The 27,068-nt window shown below is 45.9% G+C and overlaps 2 protein-coding genes across 6 annotated transcripts in view; one reads left to right on the top strand and one right to left on the bottom strand.

Moving 5' to 3' along the window:
* AKAP10 (A-kinase anchoring protein 10) overlaps positions 1-9,931 on the top strand; it is a 55,885-nt gene extending 45,954 nt beyond the window's left edge. For 4 of the 5 annotated variants that reach the window (XM_060081597.1, XM_060081595.1, XM_060081594.1 and 1 more), the window contains exons 13-15: positions 4,369-4,421; positions 5,044-5,139; positions 8,294-9,931. In XM_060081597.1, the coding sequence (XP_059937580.1) occupies positions 4,369-4,421; positions 5,044-5,139; positions 8,294-8,299 (155 nt within the window). In that variant the 3' untranslated portion in view covers positions 8,300-9,931. Of the gene's footprint in view, positions 1-1,306; positions 1,406-4,368; positions 4,422-5,043; positions 5,140-8,293 lie in introns of those variants that run through there. The other variant, XM_060081593.1, reaches the window with a different exon arrangement.
* Positions 9,932-20,653: 10,722 nt separating this feature from the next.
* On the bottom strand, positions 20,654-21,031 carry LOC132479223 (heat shock factor-binding protein 1-like). The gene is made up of 2 exons (XM_060082785.1): positions 21,000-21,031; positions 20,654-20,909 (listed from the first exon to the last, which is right to left on the bottom strand). The coding sequence occupies exons 1-2, from the start codon at positions 21,029-21,031 to the stop codon at positions 20,654-20,656; spliced, it is 288 nt and encodes a 95-aa protein (XP_059938768.1).
* Between the last annotated feature and the right edge of the window lie 6,037 nt (positions 21,032-27,068).

The raw sequence follows: 27,068 nt of genomic DNA, 5'->3' as shown, positions 1-27,068 counted from the left end.
ATTTCCTCTAAATTGCTGAAAGTTATTATGAAATATATGTGGAAAATATCAATAGGTTGAAATTGAAATCCTTTGTTTAATCAGCAAAAGAGTGCTTGGTTAATTCCAAGAGTTAGACATACTCTTTGTGACTGAGCTCAGCTTCCAAACAGTTGGTTTACACAGGAAGATTTAGGAAACCACTGTGGGTCCATTCAGATAATATCTAGAAATTTTTCAGTGTGATTGGATTGACAGTATTATCTTGAGTAAAAGATACTAACTTTTGTTAGAAGAAAATGTTCCCTTTTGATAAGTGTGTTTAAAATTAAGAGCTATTGGCAGTCTTCCTATTGAATTGAACTGCATTTCTATTCTGTTTATCTTATTTTTTAATACACGAATTGTTTAGGTAATGATTTGCACCACATTTTTTTTAATAGTTACTAACTTTAGATTTTTGTTTGTTTGTTTGTTTGTTTTTGGCTGTGTTGGGTCTTCGTTGCCACGTGGGCTTTCTCTAGTTGCAGGTAGTGGGGGCTACTCTTCGTTGTGGTGCACGGACTTCTCATTGTGATGGCTTCTCTTGTTGCAGAGCACAGGCTCTAGGCGCGCAGGCTTCAGTAGTTGTGGCACGTGGGCTTCAGTAGTTGTGGCTCACGGGCTCTAGAGCACAGGCTCAGTAGTTGTGGCTCACAGGCTTAGTTGCTCTGTGGCATGTGGGATCTTCCCGGATCAGGGCTCGAACCCATGTCTCCCACATTGGCGGATTCTTAACCACTGCGCCACCAGGGAAGCCCTGCACCACTTTTATGTTGATGAATAATCTACTTTGGGGTCAGATATAAATTAACAGAGTAAGCAAAAAGTGCAACAATTGTTGAAATAATTTAAACCAGGAAAGGGCCTGTTAACTTAAGTTTATCCAAAAAATTGATTTTATTTCCTATTTAGCCAGAGAAGTCTGAGGTACACAGTTGGGCAAGTGTAAAGACCGAAGGAAGTCTGCACAGCTCATTCTGTAAATAATTATTGAGTGCCTCCGTGCACTCAGACTCACGGGGCAGTTAGAAGATACAGAGCCTGTTGTTAAGAAACTTACAGTCCAGTAGTGTCTTTTATTGGGTAGAAGATGAATACTAGGAAGAGATCAGTGGTGGCCTAGGTGTAGAGAAAGTGCTGGACAGCCTCTGGAGGTATCGGTCAGGAAGGCCTCCACTGTCATCAGGTAGCTTCTGTCAGAGATGGTAATGGGGTCTCCAGTAGTAATAGAGTCTCTGAGCTGTTTGGGGTTTTTTTTCTGAAGCTGGTCTTATTCCATTGACAGCTCATGAGGTGCTGCTGCTCCAGAGAATAGGTGTTGGGTGTTTGCAGTTTGTTTTTGTATTATATGAATTAAGATATCTTAAAGATATATGAGCAAAGATAAAGGTAAGATGTACAAAAAACTTTTCCCCAAATCACTGTCTCTGCTTATTCTATTCATTCAGTCTCTTCATATTATTCATTTGTTCATTCATTCTAACATTTGAGTGCCTACTATATGCATCTACCACTCTAAATACTGGGAAGAAAATAAGATTCCTGCCCTCATGGAACTAACATTATAGTGGAGGGACAGTAAACAGATAAGTACAGTGTGCGTGTGTGTGTCTGTCTGTGTTTATACACAGACATAAAAGCAGAGTGAGGGACTGGAAGAGTGGTGGGTAGTGCTGTCTTAGAAGTGGTTGTCAGGAATGGTCTCACTGAGGAAGTAGCATTTTGAGTAGACACCTGAGCAGAATGGGGGACCAAGCCCTGGCTCATTCGAATCTTAGATGATACATCTGTGGGTACCGCCTTCTTGTTCTACAGGTGAAGAAGTTGAGGATCAGGGAAACTGTAACTCGTTAGGGATCACAGAGCAGATAGAGCGCAGCCTCGAGCTTTGGTTCAGAATACCACGTTGACAGCGGTTGTTTACAGTTCAGCTCTGCTCCCTCCCCCTTTCTCGATGAGGGCAGCTGCAAAGAATGTCAGTCATTTACCAACCTGTAGTTTCATTTTGGATTTTAAAGCTCTGATAGTAGAGCACAGAAGAAAGGGCTACGTTTTGGGGCGGGTGTATCTCAGAAGCTCCTGAGAATATGAGAACTTTGCTTCCAGGGCAAGCAAGGTAATTTTTAAAGTTACCTTCACATCATCTAGGAGAAAGTGTAACAAGAAGGAATTGTAGAGGATGTTGTGAGAAGGTAGTCCCTGCAGTGGCAGTCTCCTCGTGCCCCGGTGCAGTGGCGGGAGATAGAGCGGCGTGTACACTGTGAAAGCCCGCGCATGTCATACAAAGAAGCCTGCGGTACTGTCTGTTGAGCACCAGCGATTTCTAAGCAGAGTGCAGTGAGATGCATTTTTCTGGCTGTAGTCTGCGAATGAATTGGAGTTGGGGAGAGACTGGTATCAGAGATTCAGGTAGTAGTCAGGTAGTATAATTTGCTAGTAATGTAGATAGAAGAAAAAGAGGATCCAAGGATAGGTAGTGGTAGCAGGAACTAGAAGGTCAGATTTATAAGACTTCCAAGGGGGAATTCAGGAGACTACATCCAAGGTGGAATTTGGTTACAGATTTCATACAGAGAGCAAATGAGGAAAGCAGATGAGTTTTCTAATATCGGTTCTCTAGATGAAGCATTATGATGTTAATTTTTAATAGAGGATTAAATTAATTTCTGAGATAGAGGCTACAAGAAAAAGAGTACATGGGAGATAGAAGAGCTCAACTCGGAACATGTTATGTTTGAGATGCCTTAGGACAATTTGTAAGTATTGGTTTGACACCCAATGACAAGTTTTTGAGTTATTTGCATTTTGAAGGAAGTTAAAGCCACAGGAGGGGATGAGATGCCCCAGAGAGAAAGTGCTGAAGGGAATGGAATCCTGATGAAGCTCCTTGTTAAAGGGGGCAGGGATACACAGGAGTCAAAGACAGGGCATTAGAAGAGGAGGAGGGAGTGTTCACAAGTAGGCTGCCAACAGGGTGACCGCAGGGGAGCCCGAGGACAGAGCATTACGGCAGGGGTGAGACTATAGGCAGAGCATGTAATGTTGTGGCCCTGCTGGCTCTGCTTGGCTATAAAATTTAACTAGATCAGTGTTCAGACTTTTAGCTAATAATACAAAATATTGGGCTTCCCTGGTGGCGCAGTGGTTAAGAATCCGCCTGCCAAGGCAGGGGACACGGGTTCGAGACCTGGTCCGGGAAGATCCCACATGCCGCGGAGCACTTGAGCCCGTGTGCTACAGCTGCTGAGCCCATATGCTGCAGCTACTGAAGCCCGCACGCCTACAGCCCATGCTCTGCAGCAAGAGAAGCCACCGCAATTAGAAGCCCACACGCCGCAATTAAGAGTAGCCCCAGCTCGATGTAACTAGAGAAAGCCCATGCACAACAACCAAGACCCAACGCAGCCAAAAATAAATAGATAAATAAATAATAAATTTGTAATAATAATTAAAAAAGAAAGCCATTGTTTTAATAAATAAATAAATAAATAAATAAATAAATAAAAATATATTAAGGGGAAAGGATCCAGGTTTTGTTTTTTTCATGAATGCTACAGTTTACTATAGCGTATCCCAGTCATTGAACTAATCAGGATCTTGCCTAAGGAATAATCTACCAACCACTTGGTTTAAGGCAAAGTTAGGATGTGAGCCTATATGTATTAATGAAAGGATAAGCTGTGTATTTTATACCTGGAAATAGAGGCTAGCCTACGTCCTTGGTGACTCCTCAGCATCTAGAGTACAGGTGTAGATAGGCTTGTGTGTCCCCTAGGAAGTTGAGGTGTATTATGGCCTGGACGGAGCATAGGTGTTTAAAACTATGATCTTACCCAGCAAATTTACACAGACCAGAGATCCAGCACGTAGCAGCATAATCTGCACTGGAAGCCCTTTTGTATAGGAGCTGATCTGAAAGATTTATATACATGACATCTCCTGATGTATTGCTAGATTCTTATCTCAAGACCAGATCCTGGTCATGGTTTTATTTTATCTTTGAATGTTTACTGCAAATTTAACACTAGATGATAGTTTCTTTCATCAAGTGAGGAGAATAGAAGAAAAATCCAGAGCTCTAAAACAGCTTTTCAAAGTTTTTCAAACCATAATATTTGCAAGTTAAATACTCTGTTATGATAGGAGCCAATATAATCAGTTTTTATTAATGGTAATATTCCTTAATTTTGGGGTGAGGTTGTACCCCAAAAATAGTATCTTTTTTAAAAGATAAATCTTTAAAAAAAGAATCTTTTAAAAGCTGGGGAATAGATGTTTAAACAAGAGCACTTTTTTAATGTAAAATTATGCATGAGGTCTACATTCAACTTTGGCTTTGTTTACTAGGATCCATGTTCTCTCAAGCTATGAAGAAATGGGTGCAAGGAAATACTGATGAGGTAAATTCTGCTTTTAGTGTAAACAGATTACTGTTTATAAGGGACACTTACTCTCAGCAAGGTTTCCAGTTTTCTCTTTCCTTAGTTCCCTTGCTTAAGCAGCATGGTACATCACTGCTTCCTTATCTAGGAGGTAACAAGAAGGGGTGGGCCCTTCCTAGCATCTCACAGTTGCCTGGTAGAGGCAGTGGAGGTATCCTCAGTCCAGAGACTCTGGCCAGTGAAAAATATCCAAGCAGTTAAGTTTCCATTAATCAGCAGGCACCAGTAATCAGTATAGAAACAAAAGCCCAAATGTTTCCTTCCTCACTGTCAGTTATACTTTCAGAAGTAGAGGCTTGCTTTTTTGAATAGTTAAGTACATTGAAAGATGAGAGTGGAAAAAGAAAGATGTTTTGTTCTGACCGCGTAACATGAAAATAGTCATGATGTCAGATAGACAGTGAAGAGCATGTTAATATATCACAACCAGAGGGTGGCCCAGGTCCTTTCATACGTGGGAATGTGCTTCTTCCCAAATACCTAGAAATGATATGCATATACAGGTGTGTTTAGGACATTAATAATGTTTGCTGATTCTTCTGGTGAATAACCATTATCAACAGTTTAATTACTTTTATAGGCCCAGGAAGAGCTAGCTTGGAAGATCGCTAAAATGATAGTCAGTGACGTTATGCAGCAGGCACAGTGCGATCAGCCGCTAGAGAAGTCCACAAAGGTAAGGATGACTTGGGTTCTGATCTAGCGTGTGTAAAACTGAAGAGAACTAGATCCCAGAGACACACAGATTTAAAAGGGCATAAGGGAGCTTCTGCTTCTGCCGTTGAAGGGTTAACTGCTATAGGAATTGCCCTCTCATTATAAACAACTAGAAAACTGACAAACTCAATGAAACAGCTCTTTCCAGATATTAGACAACAGGCAGTAGAGGACTTTAATCCTTGAAAGGAAGGTAACATTGAGATGATCCCTAGTTCACTTCCCAGAAGCAGTTTCCAAAGTGTAGGGAGGACAAACTGTAAGCTTTCAATGAATTTTAAAGGATTGAAAGCATACAGTTTCTTCTCTGACCATAAAGGAATTAAACAAGAAATCAGTAACAGAAAGATATGTGGAGGGAATTCCCTGGTGTCCTGTGCTTAGGATTCTGGGCTCTCACTGCTGAGGGCCTGGGTTCAGTCCCTGGTTGGGGAGCTAGGATCTCACAAGCTGTGTGGCACAGCCAAAAAAAAATAAAAGAGAAAGAAAGATATGTGGAAAATCCCCAAATATTTTGAAATTAAACAACATACTTCTCAGTAACCCATTAGTCAAAGAAGAAATCAAAAGGAATATTAGAAAATATTTTGGACTGAAAACACAACATAGTAGAATCTGCCCTCCCTATTCGTGGGCTCCACATCTGAAGGTTTCACATCCATGGATTCAACCAGCCACGAATCAAAAATATATTAGAAAAAAAAAATTTTTCCATAAAGTTCCAAAAAGCAGAACTTGAATTTGCCGTGGCCTGGCAACTATTTACATAGCATTTGCATTGAATTAGGTATTATAAGTAAGCTAGAGGTGATTTCAGATACACAGGATGAGGTGTGTAGGTTATATGCAAATACTGTGCCATTTTATATAAGGCACTTGAGCATTCTCGCATTTCGGTATCTGCAGGGGTCCTGGAACCAATCCCCCACCATTACTAAGGGACAACTATATTTGTGGGATACTGCTAAATCATTTCTTATAGGTAAATTTATAGCATTAAATATTTATATTAGACAAGAGGAAAAGTCACAGTCTTCTATCTTAAGAAACTAGAAAATGAGTAAATGAAACCCAAAGAAAGCAGAAAGAAGGAAGTAATAAAGATAAAGGTGAATATCAATTACTTTTTTTTTTGGATCTACTAAGTCATTTACACTCTTCCATTTTGTTGTTGCCTCTTCTCTCACTTTTCCCTTTCATGTGACTTTGGTGTTTTTGTTTGGGTTATTTTTTTACGTACTGCTTTAGGAAGGAGTGAGTTGAATGGTTGTGATCGATCTGCCACCTTCACCTGGAGGTCAGCAACAGTGATCGTTAGGAAATTCTGACTTGCCCCCAACCAAATCCTCTGTCTTTCTATGGCTTCACCAGCTGTGCCCACAAGAGCCACACAAATAACCCAGCAGATTGGAGGCAGCCACTTAGCACCCCCAGTTATCTCTTCAGGCAAAGACTCCCAGTTCCTCCACCAGCTTTGCTTTCTGTAACTTGAGTTGACTCACAAAGACTTCATGTGACAGGAGAACCTCTGCTCAGACTCTTTGTGAAGGTGTTGAACTCTTCTGTTGTCTACTTTATCAGGAGTTAGCAACACTGTGTTAGTTACCTGTGTTAGTCACCTGTATTCAGATGGAGGCGTGAACTTAGGTTTGGGTCCAGCATCACCTTTCCTTGCTAACTTTGTAGCCAGCTTTTTACTCTGTTATTACCAGAGCTTGGTTTAATTTTGAACTTTTCACTGAGCTGATTCATACCAAAGCTCTGTTTACTTTTGTGGATTCCATCCTCTTTTCTATATAAGGGTGATAATTTTTGCCTATATTCACTGGCTCAGTCAAACCCAGAATAGCAAATAACATGATAAAGGTGTATGAAGAAGTGCAAGGTAGTTATTTTTGTGATTCCCCATCGTCATGTTGATGATCAAATGTTTGACAATATGAAAATGTTCTTTAGAAACCATTTTGGAAAGCAGATGTTCAAACTTAAGGCTTTTCCTTGGAGTTGTGTGTTCAGATTTTATTACCATATGCTTTTCATTTCTAAGATACACAGATATATTTTGCTTTTAACCTTGCTAGACCTTCTCTTTGGCTGGCCAAGATGATTGTCCTGCCTGTCCTTTAGGAATCAGCAGTGTATTGGTATGGAAAAAGCAGTAGGCCGGCAGACCTTGTTCAGTCCATTTTTAGTATGTGTGACCTTTTGCAAGTTAATTTTCTCCGGTCCCTTCATTTCCTTATCAGTAGATCAGAGAAGTTGGACAAGAAAATCTCATAAGATTCCCTGTAATTCTCATTCCATGAATGTGTGAATGTGAGAAGTCCTGCACCCACAAAGGAGTACCCAACCCCTCTTTAACCCCTGTGGATACCTCTCTGCTTTGAATCACCTACTCTACATTTGTCTATAGAAAGCACTTGGGCATTTAATGTAAATGACCTCACAGCGTTACTGAATTGTTTCATGTGTTTATGTCCCATCACACAAACAGCAGGGACCATGGCTTCTGTGATGTTTGTTTCCTCCCCAGTGCAGTGAAAAAGAGGACTCAGCCTCAGAAGCTTGGTCTTAGGAGGCCAGAAGATCAAAGCTCTCTGTTTTCTTTCTAAAGGCTTTGGTGCATTCCATATTATGGTCCTGTCTTCATCTAATGAATCCCCTGTGGATGGTCACTTAGGTCGTTTGGGATCGTTCCCTGTTACAAACAATACTTTTGATGAATTGTATGTAAGTCTTTGCCCTCTCTTATGAGTATGCTTTAGAGTTAATTCCTAGAAGCAGAATTATGTGTCAAAAAGTAGATATTTCGTTCTAATATCTGTTGCCAAAACGGAAAGATAAAAGCAAGTCTGGGTGCCAGTCCTCGTTATATAACCTTCAGGTGGGTTGCTTGGCCTCCTTAGGCTTCCATTCACTCAGCTGTAAATGAAGCCAATTAGGGCATTTTACCTCCTGTGACTGTAGTCAGGTCCTGGCTGTCATGGGCGCTGGTATGTAGCAGACGCTCACTAAGTGTAAGTGTTGGTGCCCTTCTTCCTTAATCTGCGATGGTAATGTGTCACTGGTTGTAGAAATGTACCTTACCTTTTTCTTTTCCTTTCTTTCATCAGCTATGACTCAAGACCTGAGATAAAGGAAATCTGCTTTTGGAAAATAGGAGAACTTTTTTCCTTTGGTTGGATTCTTCCCCACAGCCAGTGAAAACAGAGCACTGTATTTCTTCTCACTGTTGTTCCCAAGAAAGACTGGCAGACAATCCTAGACTTCCACCGTCGGCAGAGTGTCGTGTAGACATACCTGCACGTGATGATCACACAGTGAAAGTTGTAGAGACAGAGTGGTGTTGTTTACATTACTAGAGAGTGACTAGTTTTCCAATGGCAATAACCCACGTGTGGAAGAGTGTTGGTCCACTGGGATAGGCAGGGGCCACACGCCATGGGAGACACAGAGGCGTAGAGCCGGTATTTGATGCACCTCCCTTGGCGGTGACCCACCCCAACAGCATCAGACAGCGGGTACCAGACGGGCTTCGCTTGGTCTCCTGAACAGGCAGGGGAGTCGGCCCCTCAGGAGCCAGGCGGTGTGGTGCCAGCAGGTGGCTTTTCTTGCGGGGAGCGGGGTCTGCACAGAGGCGTTAATTTGGAAGGAAGCTAACGGGCCGTGGGTCAAGTCTTGGTGACATTGTCCTCCCCTTTGGTGACAGTGTATGGTTTTCACGTTTTAATTGCTCCTGAGACGCAGTACTCTTTTTTTTTTTTTTTTTTTTTTTTTTGCTGTACGCGGGCCTCTCACTGCTGTGGCCTCTCCCGTTGCGGAGCACAGGCTCCGGACACACAGGCTCCGCGGCCATGGCTCGCGGGCCCAGCCGCTCCGCGGCATGTGGGATCCTCCGGGATCGGGGCACGAACCCGCGTCCCCTGCATCGGCAGGCGGACTCTCAACCACTGCGCCACCAGGGAGGCCCGATGCAGTACTCTTAAAACCAGCTCCCCCGCTGCCGGAAGGGCGAGCCTCTGTGCTGCAAGTGGTAGGACTTGCTCCTCCGAGATTCTGGGCTCCGGTGACGTCACCTCCCCTCAGAGTAATTGTGAAAAGGGATGTGCAACAGCCATCACTCCAGTTTTCCCCTGTGGCTCCTTGAACAAAACGTTTATTCCCAGACTGTAGAGTTTTTAAAGGCGGCGGGCGGGCAGGTGTGGGGACAGAGAGGCACTCAGCTCTGACTCTCTCCTCTTCTTTGCTCTGCGCTGGGAAGTGTGCAGGTTGTGGCCTTTTTCTTCTGTCTGTGGGGTAACGAGAGGCCCCTCCCTGCACTTCCACTTGGTCAGCTTCAGGGTCTGGTCCTCGCTGCCATGGGCGGGGCCGCCTGGTCGGCCAGCACACTCCATGCAGGCGGCGCCCGCGCCGCCTCACCACACGGACTGTTGGAGGGACAGAACGTTCTCTTAGGTGTTACTGCTTTTGCTCAGACTTGGCAAAAAATACACATATACACATATGAATATATAATTATCACCTCTGTCCTTGAGAAAGTCTTGAATGAACAGAGAATTTATTCCACTGCAATATTTGGTTGTATAGACACGCACTGTTTCATCAACAGAAGAAGCAGAAAGGCTGTGTATGAGTTTTTGGTACTATGTACCACCTCTGTTATTCTTCTGAAGTGAAGTATTCATGTACTTAAACCATATTCTATTTAATTGTGTTTGATTTTAAAATATATATATGAATTATATTTAAAATTGTGTCAACTTTCTGCTTTCAGGGCATTTATGGCTCCTCTGTTGAGATGTGTTGATTCTTCCCAATATTTCCATTTGCTTTACAAGAACCCAGAACATGAGCCACTCCTGGACTCAGCCTTGTGTTTGGAGCATATGGCATAGACCTGAGGTGTTATTAGATGCATATGCTGTGATTGACTCACTTTGTTCTTTTAACAGAATATTTCCATCCACTTCACTTTGCTTCAACCTTTAAATAACAGAAAAGCAATATAAAGGTCATAGAATAAACTGTGGTTTTGGGTGACTCTTGCTGCCTCTGCATGGTTTGGAATAACATTTTCCATAAGACTCTAGGCTATTTAAACTAGTGCTTTCAGTTAAGATACTGTCCAGTCATGTCTTTGTGTGCATTGTGTGCTTTGGAGCTAGAGATGTCGGTAGTTCTAAGGTTCTTAAAAGGAAAAGAATAGCAAGTTTGAGACTGGGTTACTTTTTCTGCCCCGCCCACTGTAGGACACAGAAGCAAAGTGTGGCCTGAAACTGGTAGCCAGACAAGACATATGTTCTCACGGAGCTCCTTGCACTTATTTTCAGATTAGGATTGGAATCATCTGACCTCGAGTGCCAGGCTCTGTGTGGCATGCCCACAAAATAGGATTCCCTGGCAGGGTTTTTATAGGTTCAGTGAATCAACTGGACATCCGGCTTTATCATGATGTTGACATCAATGCATATTGTTAAAAAAAAATAGTGAAAAGGGGTACCTTTTGTAACTGGGCGTGTCTTCATCACTCATGTAAGATGTGATGAAAATTTAAAAAAACAAGTATCAGCCTAGCCCAGTGAAGAGCAATAAAACAGGGAGCAACTTTTTGTAACCTTTTCTGCTTGGGTTTCAGCATTCAGTAGACGTTTGTAAAATGTAAGTAATTTACGTTTCTGAAGCTTTGGCTAGTTCAGTAAGAATTTGGAGGTGAAGGTCGCTCTGAATAGAAAAGTACAGACGTCTTTGTTGTTTTAAGTACTGATAGCTAAGCACTGCTGAAGCGGCGGGCGCCTCTCTCATTACCGTGCTGTGGAGCCTGTTTGTACACAAGGACCTCGGACCTCCCCTCCCCTGCACACCAGTTGATCGGACCAGGGTTGATCTTCTCCCGATCCAAACAGGCCCAAGAACATTCTTTATCCAAAGAACTTTGCAAAGGGCAGGAGACATCCCCGTCCCTGTCTGGGGTGATAGCACATATGGGGCACTTGCAAGTCAGGACCCCTGAGCCGGTGCCACGTGAACGAGCAGAGATCTGTACAAGCAGAAATAACAGACACGAGAGCAAGTGGGTGAGAGCAGCTGCGTTGTAGCCTGGAGGTGGTGAAGGTTTCTGGCTCTAGTCCTGCATCCTTGTCCTGGACTCCATCAATTCCTCGGGTATCCTTAGGATGCACTTTGGCTTTTTAAAAGTCAGTCTGAGGGGAGTTTTTCCTTTGCACAACCAAAAGGACTTTGACTACAATACTACCAGATTGCTGTAATCACTAATGATCACATGTGCTCAGCATGTTTGCAAAATACTGGTGAATTCTGGAGAATTTTTCTTCAGTAAAAAGACACTCCCTCATTTTTCCAGGGGGGAGTTACTCAGGCCTGGGAAAAGGGCAGGTCTTTGGCCTTTTGTCGGATGGTCACCTTCTGGACCAGGGCCCTTGCACGCTTCCCAACTTCCTTCTGAAGGATAAACACCATTCCCCCTTTCAGCACCTACAATAAAACCCAGAAATAGAAGGGCATTTCTGTTAATGAGTGATAAAAACTTCAAATGAGGGAGGGCAATGATTATCACAAACTTTGTAAGCGCTGACCATTTCTACGTACTAGGCAAGGTGTCTGGCCGTTGGCTGGGGCCGGGAGCAGGAGTAAGTTCCAGCCGGACGTTCAAGGTTACAGCTTCAGAGACCCACCAGGACAGCTGCTGTGCGGGGCCCTCTGCAGATGAGCCCTGGGACGCCGCGGAGGCCTCTGCTTGGGCTCAAGAGTAGGAAGTGGGGTCCTGCGCGGACTCGGGGAGGGGGGTGGAAAGGGCCAGCAAAAGCCTGGAGTGCGTTCGTGACCACAGAGGAAAGCCCGTCTGCTCCCTCCACGCTGCCTCCTCTGGCCGGCGCACTGCCCGGGCACGATGGGGCACCCACGAGGCTGCTCCTCAGCCCCCCCCGAGGGAGCACTTGTGAGCCCAGGCAGGGGTGACTGGACCCTGTCGGCAGTGGGCGGGCAGGTCCCCGAAAAGAGTGGCTTGCATTCAGCCAAAGGCACCAGGCATTTGCCAAGGAGCAAGTGAGGGTTGTGACGGTGGCGTTTCCTCGGACGCCCGACTCCCCGATATTGAATAGCCGCCAGGCTTAGCCCAAAATGATCCCAAGCCGGCCTCCACCTCCATCCCGGTAAGAACCCCACCCGCAGGCACCTCATGGAACGGCTCGAGCTGGGCCTCCAGACCAAGCAGAGCTCCCCATCTTGGCAAAGGGCCCTTTGTTCTTTCTAATGAGAGAGCTGCCGGGTTAGCAGGTGTTCACCTACAAAGTGTTGATGGTGCAAGGACACAAGAAGGGGTAAAAAAAAACCTCTGGGCCCCCTGGAGCTTCCATTCTACCGAGGAGGTAGAGGTTGGAGGTTCATCTGAAGTGGGTGCTGGTATTTTTCACTCAAGACAGCCCTTTGAGCCAGTGATTTAACACCCTTCCAAAGCCCTTCCTGGCAGAGGTCACCAGGTTTCATGACCTCTTGTCCACGCCCTTCCACGTGCCCCCAGAGGGCCGGTGGCTGTGAGGCTCCATTTCCTCGCTGTCACCTGGCTGACAGCGAGGGGTGGGCACCTTGACCCCGGGCCCTTCAGGCTGCTCTCTAATTCGGGTGGGCCTAGGAGCAGCCACAGTCCCGTGGGGCTCTCTGCAGAGCTCTGGGAAACGTGGAGCCTTAGAAGCTAGAAACAAGGGGACCAATGTAGAGCTATGACACGCAGGTGATATAAAAACCCCAAGCTTGGAAAACCCAGCTCACTACTGAGCTGATGCCAAGAGGTGATCAGCCCCTTCCGAGTTCTCCTTTAACGAGAATAACCAGCACTTGGGTACTTGCCGTGTGCCGGGCACCGTCTCATGGAACCCGTGTGATAATCTTGTAAGTGTGTACTTTCCCTCGTTGTAAATGAGACTGAGGCTCTGGAGGCAAAGGAATTCTCCAGGGGGATCAAGTCCAGGCAGCCATTAAAAACATTCCATTAGCTTAAAGCAGTGGTTCTAAACACTTCGTGTGCATCAGGATCCCCTGGAGAACATGTGAAAATGGATTGCTGGGCCTCCACCCCTCCCCCCTGCCCACAGTTTCTGAGTTGGTAGGCCTGAGATGGAGCCTGAGAATTTGCATTTTAGCAAATTCCCAGCTGCTACTGCTCATGAGACCGCACTTTTGAGAATCACGGCCTTACAACCTTTCCTGTAAATAGGGAAATGCATGTTTTCATTCCCTTTTATTGGGCGTGCCCACATTACACAGAAGTGTAATTTGAGACCTATTACTCATTCACTCAAGCACATAAATCCTTTATCCATATTCAGATATTTGTCAAAGCCGAGGGGACCCAGACGCCAACCCGCTGTCTCTGCCTGGGCAGGTCTGAGGCCGTCCAGGCAGGTGTCTCCCCTGGGGGTGAGGCTTGGAAGAGGCCCAGACCAGCCTCGGGCCCCCAGTGCATTTGCTAGGGACAGTGCACGTGTCATCCCTTCAGGGCTGAGTCTGGGCTGGTGGGTCACACCGGAGTCCCGGTGGAAGCTTTTGCACAAATCCTGCCTGGCCCACTTCCTTCCAGCTTGTCTCCCAGGTCCTCGATGCCACCTGCCCCCGAGGCCCTGACCAGGCCTCTCCTGCCACCTCTCCCTTGGTGCCTCTTTTCAGGTCCCTCCTGCAGGGCTCGGGTGCCTTGTTCCCCTTCCTCTGTCTTCTCCCTTCAGCACACGCTCCCTGGGGGCCAGCTGTGGGCCTGTCCCCAGAGCAGACACTGCCCACCCTCCTTGCTGCCTAGGAAACAAACCCTGACGCATTGCTGGGGTGAGTGACCTGCTGGGGGCAGCCTAGGTGGACCCGAGGTTCATGGACTCCTGATCGCAGTCTTGCCCCAGAACATGCCCACTGTCTGTTCCCTCAAAGTACCATTTCTTCACAGTCCCAACACGCACAGGCTGCGCCCTCCCCTCCCCTCCCCCAAATGGACCAGGACTCCACATCAGCATCGCCCATAACTGCCCACTGCTGGACCAGCCCTGCCATGTCCTCACTCCACGTCCTCCGTTACTGCCTGGGGAGGCTGTCCTCTTCTTAACCCAGATCGGGTCCACTCGCCCGCGCTCAGCATGGTCAAGCCACTGACACAGGATGACGGAAAGTGCAGCATTTCTTGTAGAACCCCAAGCAAGGAGAACTGGCAGCTCTTGCTCTAAAGACCCAGGGCTTTCAGGGAAGGGTTTTAAAGACAGGGTGGGGGAAAGGGTTAAGGGGTGTGTGATAGGCTTGTGCACAATTCTCTGATTGGCTGGAGGTGAGGTAACAGTGTGGTGGTTCAAGAATCTCAGTCGTCAGCCTTCTGGTTCCAACCTGTCTGGGGTCTACGTGCTGGTGGTCAGCATGCAGTTAACTTCTTCCACCTGGTAGGGGTTTCAGTATCTGCAAAACAGCTCAAGGATATGGCTCAGGATGTTATCTATAGCCCTTGAGGAACTAAAGGTCTTTTGGCTTTGTTCTATGGCTAAGCTATTATTATTTTGTTTTGTTTGACTGTTTCCCTTTGTTTTTGCATTTTCTCACTTCTCTGATTAAATCTGCTCTTTGGACCTCGGGGAAGCCCTAGGAGGCTAAAGCTTTTCATCACACAAGAGGTGGGGGACACGGGGGTGGGTCTGTCCCCGGGAGGTCCTGCCCGGCCCACTCTGGCTCTTTCTTCGGAGCTTGCATCCCTTTCTCACTCCTGCCCCAGCAAACTGCACTGTCCATGATGGCGACCCCGCCTGGGGCTCTCCAGTCACACCCATGGCCAGACTGTCATCTCCTGCAACTGCTCTGCCTCTGGTTTCCCCTCACATTTCAGCCCCCAGCAACCTCGAGCCATGCAAGCTTTGCAGGGTTACAGATGCCTCCTATTGGAATGGGTTGAAAGAGGGGTGAGAAGAAGCTTGGTAGTGATCCCAGGGGTTTTCCCCTCACTGTTACTAGAGTTGGGCTTTGTAAACCAGCGTCAAAGAGCAAGTTCAAAAGCAATAAGTGAGTAGTTTTGTTATAAGGATGACAGGCGGGGGCTGGGGAGGACCGTGCTGATGTGGGACTTGGGTCGGTCTTCCCAGTACCAGTGTGGGACACGTGTCTCATGCTGCATCGCAAACAACTCAGACACAAGGAGAAGCACTTCGAGAAACTGTAGCTCTATCATGATGAAGACTTTGGTATCCCAGATGCACATATAGTGTGAATAACATTGTTACTTGAAATGTGAGATGGGGAAAAAAGCAATATTTTGTACTGATGTATTCTTGTATATAATGTTATTTTAAATATGCATGTGTAACTAAATAAATTAGATATTATAACTAGACATCTGACTATTTTGTCAACATTCCAAAAACTTTAAATTCAGATTGATACCTTACTTTTTTTTTTTTTTTTTGCGGTATTGCGGACCTCTCACTGTTGTGGCCTCTCCCGTTGCGGAGCACAGGCTCCGGACGCGCAGGCCCAGTGGCCATGGCTCACGGGCCCAGCTGCTCCGCGGCATGTGGGATCTTCACGGGCCGGGGCACGAACCCTTGTCCCCTGCATCGACAGGCGGACTCTCAACCACTGCACCACCAGGGAAGCCCGATACCTTACTTTTTTTTTTTTTTTCAATTTTTTCTTTAGGAAGATTGGGGCTTGCCTTAAATATAGAATCATATCATTCATTACCTCCCTGTGGTCTGCTGAATAAAATCCAAATTCCTTATTTAGCACTGAACGCCCTGCCTGACCCAGCCTCCAAGACCTTGGAACCCTAGACCCTTAACTCCGCCTCCCCACACTCTTCCCCCGTGGGGTTCTGCAGACTTCTCCCCTACACTCTGCCTCAGGAAGCCCTTCCCCTTCGAAGACTCACTCCTCCCCCTCCTCCCAGACCCTCCCTGATGTCCGGTCCCCCTGAGTCCCCCAGGCACATCCTCACAGCATCCAACTCGGCCTTATCGTGGCTGAGTCCTGGCCCTGTCTGCCCCACCCGATGTGTGCGACCTTTTCCCAGGGAAGGGTCCCAACCAGGGAGCGTGGCCCAGGAGATGCTGGGGAAGAAAAGAGAAAGTTCGCTTTAAATGAGCCAGGCTCAGCTCATGGTCTTCCTGGGCTCATCTGCCCAGAATCGCAACCAAGGCCTCCCATGCCTTAGGGGCTGAAGAGGTCCCTACCTGCTGGCGGCAAGAGGCTGATGTTGAGGTAGATATCTCAACCCAGGTCCAGCAGCTCACAGGTTGCCCAAGTGTCCTGAGACCCTTTCAGAAGGTCTGCAAGGTCAAAACTATTTTCGTGATAACACTTAAGACGTGAATTGTCTTTTTCACTATGTGAATATTTGCACTGATGATGCAAAAGTGATGGTGACCCCTTAGCAGGAATCTGGACCCACTGTGCCAGTGGTCACTGTACTCTTCCCCACCAGGCACTTGCCATTTAAAAAAAAGAGAGCCAGTTTCCCATAAGAGTGTCTTGATGAAGCAGTAACAGTTATTAATTTTATTAACTCTCGACCCTCAAGTGCCTGTTTTTAATGTTACATGGGACAACATGGGAAGGACACAGGAAGCCCTTCTGCACAGCAAGGGGTGATGGTTGTCTCCCGGAGAAGCTCTGGCCACCCGCCGTGGACCCTCATGAGGGCACACTCGACAAGCTGGTTATTCAGGCTTGGGTTTTGCGAAGACATTTTCGTGAAAATGAAGGAAGCGAGCCTATCACTTTGAGAAGAAAACACTGCCGGTATTTATTATATTATTGTCCGGGATGAAATTTGAGTTTTCAAGCAAAAACTAGAATTGTGGAAAACTGATATTCACCACGGTGGCCTTGATAGCTTCCCTTCCTGAAAGATGTTTCTGATGAGATCTAATATACGTGTGGTTTTTAAAAATATTGTATGATGAAATGTGTCGTATTTGGAAAAGCAGCGTAACCCAATGAACCAATATTTTCCAAATGACCGATGCATGATGCACAAAACAACAAGTAGGTGAAAGATTGGTTCAATGTGTGAGACCCACCCATAGGGTATGAAGGGTTCCGAGATGAGAAAACTTGAGAACTGCCCCGCTGGTCCAACCTCAGGCCGGTGGAAGAAGCCACACCCAGGAGGCCAGACCTTATTTGCACTGTACTTGTTTGCATGAAAGTAGGTTTGATTCCACATGGTGCTCTATCCTTGCTGTGGGGTCTTCGGCCTTTCCCTCACCTCTCTGGGCCTCTGTGCCTTCTGTAGAAACGGAGATAATGATTCTTCAGAAACAGGTGGTGGCAGAGAGGGTTCGCTGGCACGGGAAATATTTGGTAGTGCAATCGGAAGGTCTGGATGATGTACGATGAAGAGGCTGGAGAGCTAGTTTTCTTTGGTTTAATTACAAAGACAGACCCGCCCTAATCATCTCCCAACTAAGGCTGCCCTCAGGGTGCAAATCAGCGGCTTTGTGTGCAGGCCCTGGGCTTGTGTGCGGGCTCCTCCTTAGAGGCGAGAGGCTTTGTTTATAGTCGTGCAGCAATCACCAGGTGTGGGGAGAACTGCTGATCCGAGGCTTTGCCCAGCACAGGAGGAAGTGAGCGTTCTGTCCTGAGCGCAGGGCACCAGGCCACCTCCTCTGCCTCTGGGAGCCCCCCTCTGAGGTCAGCGGCACAGCTGGCGGGCCAGCCTCTCAGGAAGGAAGCTCGAGGAGGCTGGGGGCCTCCCTCAAAGGAAGCAAGAAGCAGAGCCACAGGCAACAAGGACCAAGACTGTGCACGGGGTCTGGGAGCAGAAAAGCAGTGGTCAGTGGAACCAGATGGAAAGCCTGAGACACAGGCGAGGTCAGCCCAGCATGGGGGGTGTCGGCAGGAAGTGGGTGGGGGAGCAAGCGGCCCGCTGTCATCCCCCAGGGGACTCACCACACCTGATCTCATGAGCCTGGGGGGCCAGGGTGTCAGATTCAGGGACAGTTCACGTTAATCAAGCTCCCACAGGCTGTAACACACAAATACAGGTCAGAAGCCCTCTTACTGATTTCTGAGGAAAAGTTCAACTGTCAAAAAGTAAACCAAGGACTTCCCTGGTGGCGCAGTGGTTAAGAATCCGCCTGCCAATGCAGGGGACATGGGTTCAAGCCCTGGTCTGGGAAGATCCCACATGCCGCGGAGCAACTAAGCCAGTGTCCCACAGCTCCTGAGCCCGCGTGCCACAACTACTGAAGCCCGTACGCCTAGAGCCTGTGCTCCGCAGCAAGAGAGGCCACTGCAATGAGAAGCCCGCGCACCACAATGAAGAACAGCCCCTGCTCGCCGCAACTAGAGAAAGACCGCGCACAGCAACGAAGACGCAATGCAGCCAAAATTTAATTAATTAATTTTTTTAAAAAGTAAGCCAAAAAGAGCATTTGACACAATCCAACATGCCTTCACGATAAAAACTCTCAGCAAAATAAGCTACGAGGACATACCGTACAGCACACGGAATATAGCCAATATTTTATAATAACTATAAATGGAGGATAACCTTTAAAAATTGTCAATCACCATATCATGCACCTGTAACTTATATAATATTGTACATCAACTAGACTTCAATTAAAAAAAAAAAAACGCTCAGCAAAGTAGGAAGAGAGGGAAACTTTTCTCAACTCTGATGTTTTTCCAACCCCACAGAATATACAAGACCAGGGGTGGGGTGAGCCTCATGTAAACTCTGGGCTCTGGGTGGTGATGACGTGTCCACACAGCTTCATCAGTGGTAACAGATGTACCCTGTGGTGGGGTGTTGATGGTAGGGGAAGCTGTGCGTGTGTAGGGGCAGGGGTATGTGGGGAATCTCTGCCTTCTGCCCAATTCTTTAACTGAGAGTTGATGTTTAGCATTGTGTAAGTTCAAGGGGCATGACACGGTGATTTGATGCATTTATATTGCAGCATGATTGCCACCGTAGCGTTGGCTAGTTGGCTAACACCGCGGTTGCATCATACAATCATCGTTTCTTCTAGGGGTGGGAACAACTTTCTGCTCAGTTTTGCTGCAATGATGTTGTTCTTTCCTTAAAAACCTTACAAAGGCTTCTCATCTGACCCAGGGACCTGTGGGACCCTACAGCCTCTGGCCAGTTTTCCCTGTGACATCATCTCCAATCACTGTCCCCGGTCTACTCAGCCACAGCCATGCTGGGCAACAGGCACACCCCTCCCTCAGGGCTTTTGTACCTGGAATTCCTCCACTCTGCATGGATCACAGCCTCACTTCCTTCAGGTCTTGGGTCCAATGTCACCTCAGTGAAGTCATTCCGGGTCACCTTTTCTTAGTTGGGCCCCTCCCCCCATACTTCCTCCCTCCCTCCAAGATTTAGTTCTCTCCTTGGTCCCTGTCACTAGCTAACCTCCTAGCTATTTTATTTATCCTGTTTATGGTCTATTTCCCCCACTAGAGAATAAGCTCCTCAAGGGTAGGCACTTTTTCCATGTCGTCTTCTCACAAACACTTGTTGGGTGAATGAAGAAGTGACGTGTACAGTGGATGAGAATGCTTGTATCAGGAGATCCTGCAAAGCCACCAGAGAGCCAAAGACCCAGCGGTACTGAGTGAGCTGGACCAAAGCCAGGGTTACTCTCTGACCTTGGGTAACAGCGTTGGAGGCCCTCACCCATCGAGGCAACTGAAAATCCTAACCCTCTGTCTCCTTGACTCCGCTTTTTTACTCTTCTTAGGTTCCAAGCCCCTCTTTGGTTGGCATAGGCTTTCTTTTCTTCCTTCCTTCCTTCCTTCTTTCCTCCTTCCTTTCTCTTTCTTTCTTTCTTTCTCTCTCTCTTTCCATCCCTCCCTCCCTCCCTCCTTTCCTTGCTTTTCTTCTCTTTCTTTCTTTCCTTCTTTCCTTCTTTCTCTCTCTCTCTCTCTCTCTCTCTCCCCCCACCTCTCTCTCTCCCCCCACACACCTCTCTCTCTTTCTCTCTCCCTTCCTCCCTCCCTCCCTTCCTTCCCTCTTTCTTTCTTTCTTCCTTCCTTCCTTCCTTTCTTTCTTTCTTTCTCTTTCTTTCCTTCCTTCCTTCTTTCCTTCTTTCTTTCTTCCTTTCTTTCTTTCTCTCTCTCTCCCCCACCTCTCTCTCTCTCTCTCCCCCCACCTCTCTCTCTCTCTCTCCCTTCCTTCCTCCCTCCCTCCCTTCCTTCCTTCCTTCTTCTCTCTCTCTTTCTCTTTCTTTCTTTTTCAGGAACTGCCAAAGTTTTTGTGTTTAACAGCACATCTGACCAAGGTCCAAGATGTGAAGTTACCGTGTTCAGGAAACATGGGGGGGCAGGGGAGGGAAATCACTCTATAAACTAACTATATAACATGTGCTAAGAAGAATGCACACTTTAGAATATAAAACATGTCCACGCGTAGTAGTTAGCTGCAAAAAGCCATCCGGCTTCTCTTGGCTTGTAGAAAGGGTGCTCCAGATTTCAGTGTAAATGAGCAACACTCAACTCTTCTGTGCGGCAGGGGTCTTGTCTTCACCATCCAGCTCTTCCACCCCAGCTTCTACCATGAGGTCTGCGATGTTTTTCTCCGGGTCATCCATGTGACTGCTCATGTCCTCAATTCTTCCAATGGTCTGGTTGGACGCGGTCTGCCATCTACCTTGCGTCTGTTGCAGGAGTGTCTGCACCACGGAGGTGAGGTCCTGCACAGTCCTGGGGTCAGTCTCGGCCACCTCCCTGGTTCCTGGCTTGGTGGTGCTGTCTCAGACCGTCACCTCCACTTCCGTTTGTCCCCACAGACTGGCACAGGCCTTCTTAAGAGATGCTCGACTTTACTGCCTCACGGACCTGGAGTCACATTTTTTCTCTACATCTTGCATGATCTCTGCCGTGAGCCACTGTGCTGACTTTGAACTCCAACTCTCAGGGCCAGTCCTCCAGTAAAACGTCTACTACGCCTGCTTCCATCACAGAAGTCCCTGGGCCCAACGCAGCAGACGGGAATAAAAGGAATGCCAGAGACATCGCAGAACAGAGGTGCTTCGCTTAATCCATTATCCTGGGAAAATGAAAGAGCAATTTTTAAAAGTAGAGTTTTATTTTTATACCTTAGGAAAAGCTAAATTTCAGATGGATTTAAAAAATTAAATGCAAAAAAAAAAAAAAAAAAAAAGAACTTCCCAACTAGCACAGGAAACCCAGAAGATGGGGGCGGGGGGGGAAGAAATACATGTTTGCAAATTAAAAACGTGAAATGAGGGATACTGTAAAAAAGCAAAGGGTAAATTATGGATTTGGAAAAACACTAGTCTCAAGGCAAATGACCAAAGTGTGTGTATTATATAATTCCATAAAGAACTCTGATACGTTCCATTAAAAGAGACAAATCACAAAAGAGCAAATCCAAATGGCCTACAGATATATGAAAAAAATGTGCATACTCCTTAGTTTCCAGGGGAAAACATACTAAAGAAGAATAAAACATCATTTTATTGCCCACAGACTGGGAAAATTAAAGAGGTAGAAATGGAGCTGTGGCAGCACTTTAGGAAAGCAATCTGGAAAAATTCATCACATTTAAAAATCCATATACTTAGACCAAGCAATCCCACTCCTGGGAATCTATTCCAAGAAATAAAAGCACCAATACATAAAGGATTAATGTCATATAGCAGTGTTCATAGTGGCCAACACACACACACACACACACACACACACCAGGGAGCAGTGAATGTCCAACAACAGAGAACGAGTGAATATATTCTGGTGCATCCACACCATGAAATGTGACGTAACCCATTAAAAAGGGTTAACCAGCTTTGCTCCAGTTAACTTAAAGGAATTCCATCAGTCAATACCTGAGAATAGCAAAATTCAGGAAAGTGTGTCATATGATCCCACGTTTGTCAAACTGACATACAGGAAGGATGTTTTCCACATACATGTTTATAAGCAACGGTCTATATATATTTGTATATGACAGTCATTGCATGGGGAAAATGTCTAATAGGTTGCTGACATGGGTCTCATGGGAGGAGAGGAAGGGAGAGGTGAATGCAAATAAAAGGGAAACAAACAAGAAAGAGGGGAGGAAAGCGGGGGCCCCAGTAGCATAGCACCATTTATACTTTTCTGAAATCTACATACATGAACACACAACTAAACTTCAACATAGTTTAAAATAGACACACTATCGGTATCCCTCTCACTCTCTAAAATTGTAAACAGATCGAGCAAGAGACCATGAGTATCTCTGCCAAGACTGGATGTCCCTTGTATTTTCAAATTTGTCTACACTAATATGCTGTAGCTTTTGTTACAAGTAAAGGTAACATTAGAGGGGGGCTTCCCGGGGGGGCTTCCCTGGTGGCGCAGTGGTTAAGAATCCACCTGCCAACACAGGGGACACAGGTTTGAGCCCTGGTCTGGGAAGATCCCACATGCCATGGAGCAATGAAGCCTGTGCACCACAACTACTGAGCCCTCATGCCACAACTATTGAAGCCCATGCGCCTAGAGCCCGTGCTCCACAACAAAGAGAAACCCCTGCTCGCTGCAACTAGAGAAAGCCCACACGCAGCAACAAAGACCCAAAGCAGCCAAAAATAAATAAATAAATGTATTTTTTTTAAAAAAAGGAAGTTTAAAGATAATATTAAAAACAAGAAAATCAGGGGAGGTTCCCTAATACCCACCAACTCCCTGTCGTGGCCTGTGTAGCTGTACCAAGTCCACCCTCCTCTCCCGTCTGGCCTCAGCCCCTCTCCCTGCTTTACCTCCTGCATGCTCCCCGACAGCTCCCAAACCTCTCTCCCATCCAGGTGCTAAACAAACGCTTGTTGAATGAAGACCTTCTGTGTGCCCCCTTCACTCTCCCGGCTCCACCTCCGTCATCCCCTGCCCACTCCCTGCACCAGCTGCCCCGGCTTAGTCACTGTAGCTGGACCTGCACGCGGGGAACTCTTCCTTCCTCACGTGCACCCGACTCACTTTCCTGATTCACCTGAAACACCGCAGCCTCACCTGACTCCAGATTCGAGGAGCTGCTTCTCGTGCCATCTAGTTCTGCTCTCAACAGATCGCCCGGCTTGTGGGAAGCCCCGGCCGGCACAGGACAGGTAAATCGAGAGACAAGATGTATTCATTCAACAAATTGAGACTTTACTGTGTGTCAGGCCCTTTTCTAGGCCTGGAGGCTAGGCCAATAAATCTTTACATCCCAGTGGGGTACACAAATGGGGAACACGGGCTAGAAGGAGGTGAGGGGCCACACGGACGGAAGAGGGCTCCCGGCTGAGGGAACAGCAGAGGCAAAGGCCTTGATGGGAGACATGGGAGACATTCAGGAGGGACTGGAGAACCCCAGAGAGCCTTCCTGGAGGGGGCGTCTGAGCTGGGCCTTTGAGAGGGAACAGAGTCATGCCAGGCAGGATTAGGACAGCAGTGTGAAGGGGCGGGTGGGCCTGGGAAATGACTGGTCCATGGCACATCTGGAGCTGGTTTGTGGTGGGTAATGATGAGAAATAGGGACCTCCCTGGGCGTCCAGTGGTTAAGACTCCACAATCCCAATGCAGAGGGCATGGGTTTGATCCCTGGTCAGGGAACTAAGATCCCGCATGCCCCACGGCGCAGCCAATAAAATAAAACAGAATAGAATAAAATACAATATAAAATAAACAAAGCAGGAATGCGTCAGGATCCAGGTCTCCTGACTCAGGGTCTGGGGCTGCCACAGCCTCTGAGGGAACCCAGAGAACAAAACCACTACCCACGTCCCCAAATTAACTTCCACCGATTTTCAAATCACCATCTGTCCAACCAATTGCCAAGAAGCTGTGGTCCCTGAGGGCTGCTCCTCGTGGCTTCAGAGGTGAGGCAACTGGTCCTCCTCCAGTGACACCAGCCCCAGAGGATGTCCCTGGGCTGTAGAATGCAGCTCATGACCTGCCAGGAGGAGGTTAAGACCGTCCTATTACACTCACCAAATGGATAAAAAGACTGACACCACCAAGTACTGGTGAGAATGCAAAGCAACAAACTCATACTCAGCTGGTGAGTGCAAGTTGTCCAGCCACCCTGGAGTCCACTTCATTACTGTCAGTGCTGAGATGTGCCCTGCGGCCCAGCGACTCCACTGCTGGGTGTGAACCAGACAGAAACATACGCACACGGTCACCAAAGTCCACATACACCAGACATGGCCTGGGTGCTTATCAAGAGCAGAACGGAGAGGTAACTCGAGGTTTCTTCACATTGTGGGACCTTGAGTAGCAGCCAGAAGGAGCGGATGACTGCAGACAACAAACTGAGTGATTCTCATGCCCGTAATGCCAAGGAAGGAAGCCAGACACAAACCAGACAGAACTCAACCCACAACTGAGGTAGTATTACTCTCTTGGGGTCAGTGACTAGATGGGGCACGAGAGGGTCTCTAAGTGAATCCAGCTCACCCCAGCTGGTCAAGCCATGACCCGGGAGAGGCACCAGACAGTCATTCCAGTCGGGCTGTGCCGGATCCTCCAGCCCCACCTGAGCCTTTCCTGAGGCACCCCACCAGAACTCCTGACCCACAGAAGCCTCAACAATTGAGAAACACAAGCAAACAAAAAAAGGGTCTTGTTTGAAGTCACTATGTTTTTCAAGACAGCAATTGATTATTGAAACAGTTTTCATCCTTGATGGGCTGCTGAGGATAGGGACCAAATCTTTCTTGTATTCAAAGTGATGTTAAGAACATTTAATAATATTTAATACAAACAATGGTGTATGTTAATATACAAATAAATAATTTTAATCATTCTTTTTCATTCTCTAAGTAAACTAAACAACATATAACATTAAAGCCTCTTACCAACGCATGTAAGATGCAGCATGCATTACTTATTTAATTACTTTGATAATTCCTGAATAATTTAATATTTTGAAATTGTTGGGTGATTATTTCTCTGATGTGGCTGTCACTAGTTAGATGAGGGCTCGGTTGAAACATGATTTAACAGTAGGGAACTACGGCAAACTCTTCTTGAGACTTCTCCATGAAATTTGAAGTCGTAAGGTGTTTCAGCATTCTTAATTTCAGAATAATTTCAGTATTCTTAATAAGTAGTGAATGTCTCTTGATATTAACTATGCTGTTCTTGGCTCTGAATCTTTCTTAATCCTTGTAATAATCTCAGAGATTTTAAAATATAGTCAACATCTTTATCATCAAGTATATGTAAAATAAGTCATTAGTGTGTCTAATTAGTTGGCACAATTTTGTTAGTTTTTGTTCATCTTCAATCCACGAGGCTAAAACATCATGTGGATGAGTTTCCATTTAATAAACGGAAAGATTTAAAAGTTTACTCTAATTTTCACTTTTGTCATTAGATAATAAGTTCATTATCATAGAATTAAACAATCTAAAATTCTCTCTTGGAATTGATACTTTGTTTTATTTCTGATAGTATGGCATATCTATTTCTCTGTCTTCCACTCACTTTTCAGAGTTTCCCTTACTTAGTTTTTTTTTAAATAAATTTATTTATTTAATTTATTTATTTTTGGCTACGTTGGGTCTTTGTTCCTGCGTGCGGGCTTTCTCTAGCTGCGGCAAGTGGGGGCTACCCTTTGTTGCGGTGCACGGGCTTCTCATTGTGGTGGCTTCTCTTGTTGTGAAGCACGGGCTCTAGGCACGCGGGCTTCAGTAGTTGTATCTTGCGGGCTCTAGAGTGCAGGCTCAGTAGCTGTGGTGCATGGGCTTAGTTGCTCCGCGGCATGAGGGATCTTCCTCGACCAGGGCTCGAACCCGTGTTCCCTGCATTGGCAGGCGGATTCTTAACCACTGCACCACCAGGGAAGCCCCCCTTACTTAGTTTTATGTGTTCAGTCACTTTTTATCATTGGCTCAATTAATCCAGCAGTTCTCAAACTTTTGTCTCAAGAGACGAGCCCCCTGACATGTTTAGTGTATTAAAAATTAAAACTAAGAAGTTAAAAATATGTTTAATCTTAGTTTATTTAAAAAACACAATAATAAGCCCATTATAAATGAACACAAATAACATATTATTATGAAAAATAACTATTTTCAAAAACAAATTTAGTGAGAAAATGATTCTGCATCATCAGTGCCAACATTGACACAACAAAAAAGGCAATTCATATCTCTGTGTTTTTATGAAGAGTTGTGAACTCACCGGAACCTCTGAAAGTGTCTCAGAAGATTTCAGGATACCACACTTTGAGGACCAGTGAAATGATCTACAAGCTTCAACAATATCTTGTAAAGATATTGCCTTTTCTATTATAACACATAATAGATAATGTATAATATCATTTATTAAATCCAAACTCTTAAAAATTTTCATTTATTTATTATTTATCTAGCCACTCCCATTTTACAATTTTTATTAAACTCTATAGAGCAGGATTGATAGAATTTTTAAACTGCTTTGTCATCCTAGGATAACAGGCTGCCTATCAAGTTTTAAGTCTTCATCCAAGTTCCATTATTTCAATCCCAGCTTTCAGATATTTTATTTCATTCTCCCTACTGTTTATTTGACATGTGCTAGTAAATATAAAATCTATGAAGGAAAGACTTAAAGCAAGTTAACTGATTTGCAAATTTGTTGCATCTTCCAGAGAAGCAACAAATTTGCAAATTTGTTTCTATATTTGGCTATTTGGCTGAAATGCTAGACTTTCTCCGTAGCATAACACTGGGCACCGTCTGTACAAAATCCATTAAAATTTTCACATAAATATTTATGATTGAAACCATTTTTCTTGAGCACTGACCATCAAATTTAATGTATGATTTTAGATGTTGTTCTACTAGCTCCACATAACCCGCAAAGCCCACTAAACGATCTTCCAAGTGTTCAGTTTTGCAGTTTAAGTACAGTACAGTCAGCCCTCTATATCCGCGA

Source organism: Mesoplodon densirostris, chromosome 18 (genome assembly GCF_025265405.1).
Source record: "Mesoplodon densirostris isolate mMesDen1 chromosome 18, mMesDen1 primary haplotype, whole genome shotgun sequence".
Classification (NCBI taxonomy): Eukaryota; Metazoa; Chordata; class Mammalia; order Artiodactyla; family Ziphiidae; genus Mesoplodon; species Mesoplodon densirostris.
This window is presented reverse-complemented; position numbering and strand designations above follow the sequence as displayed.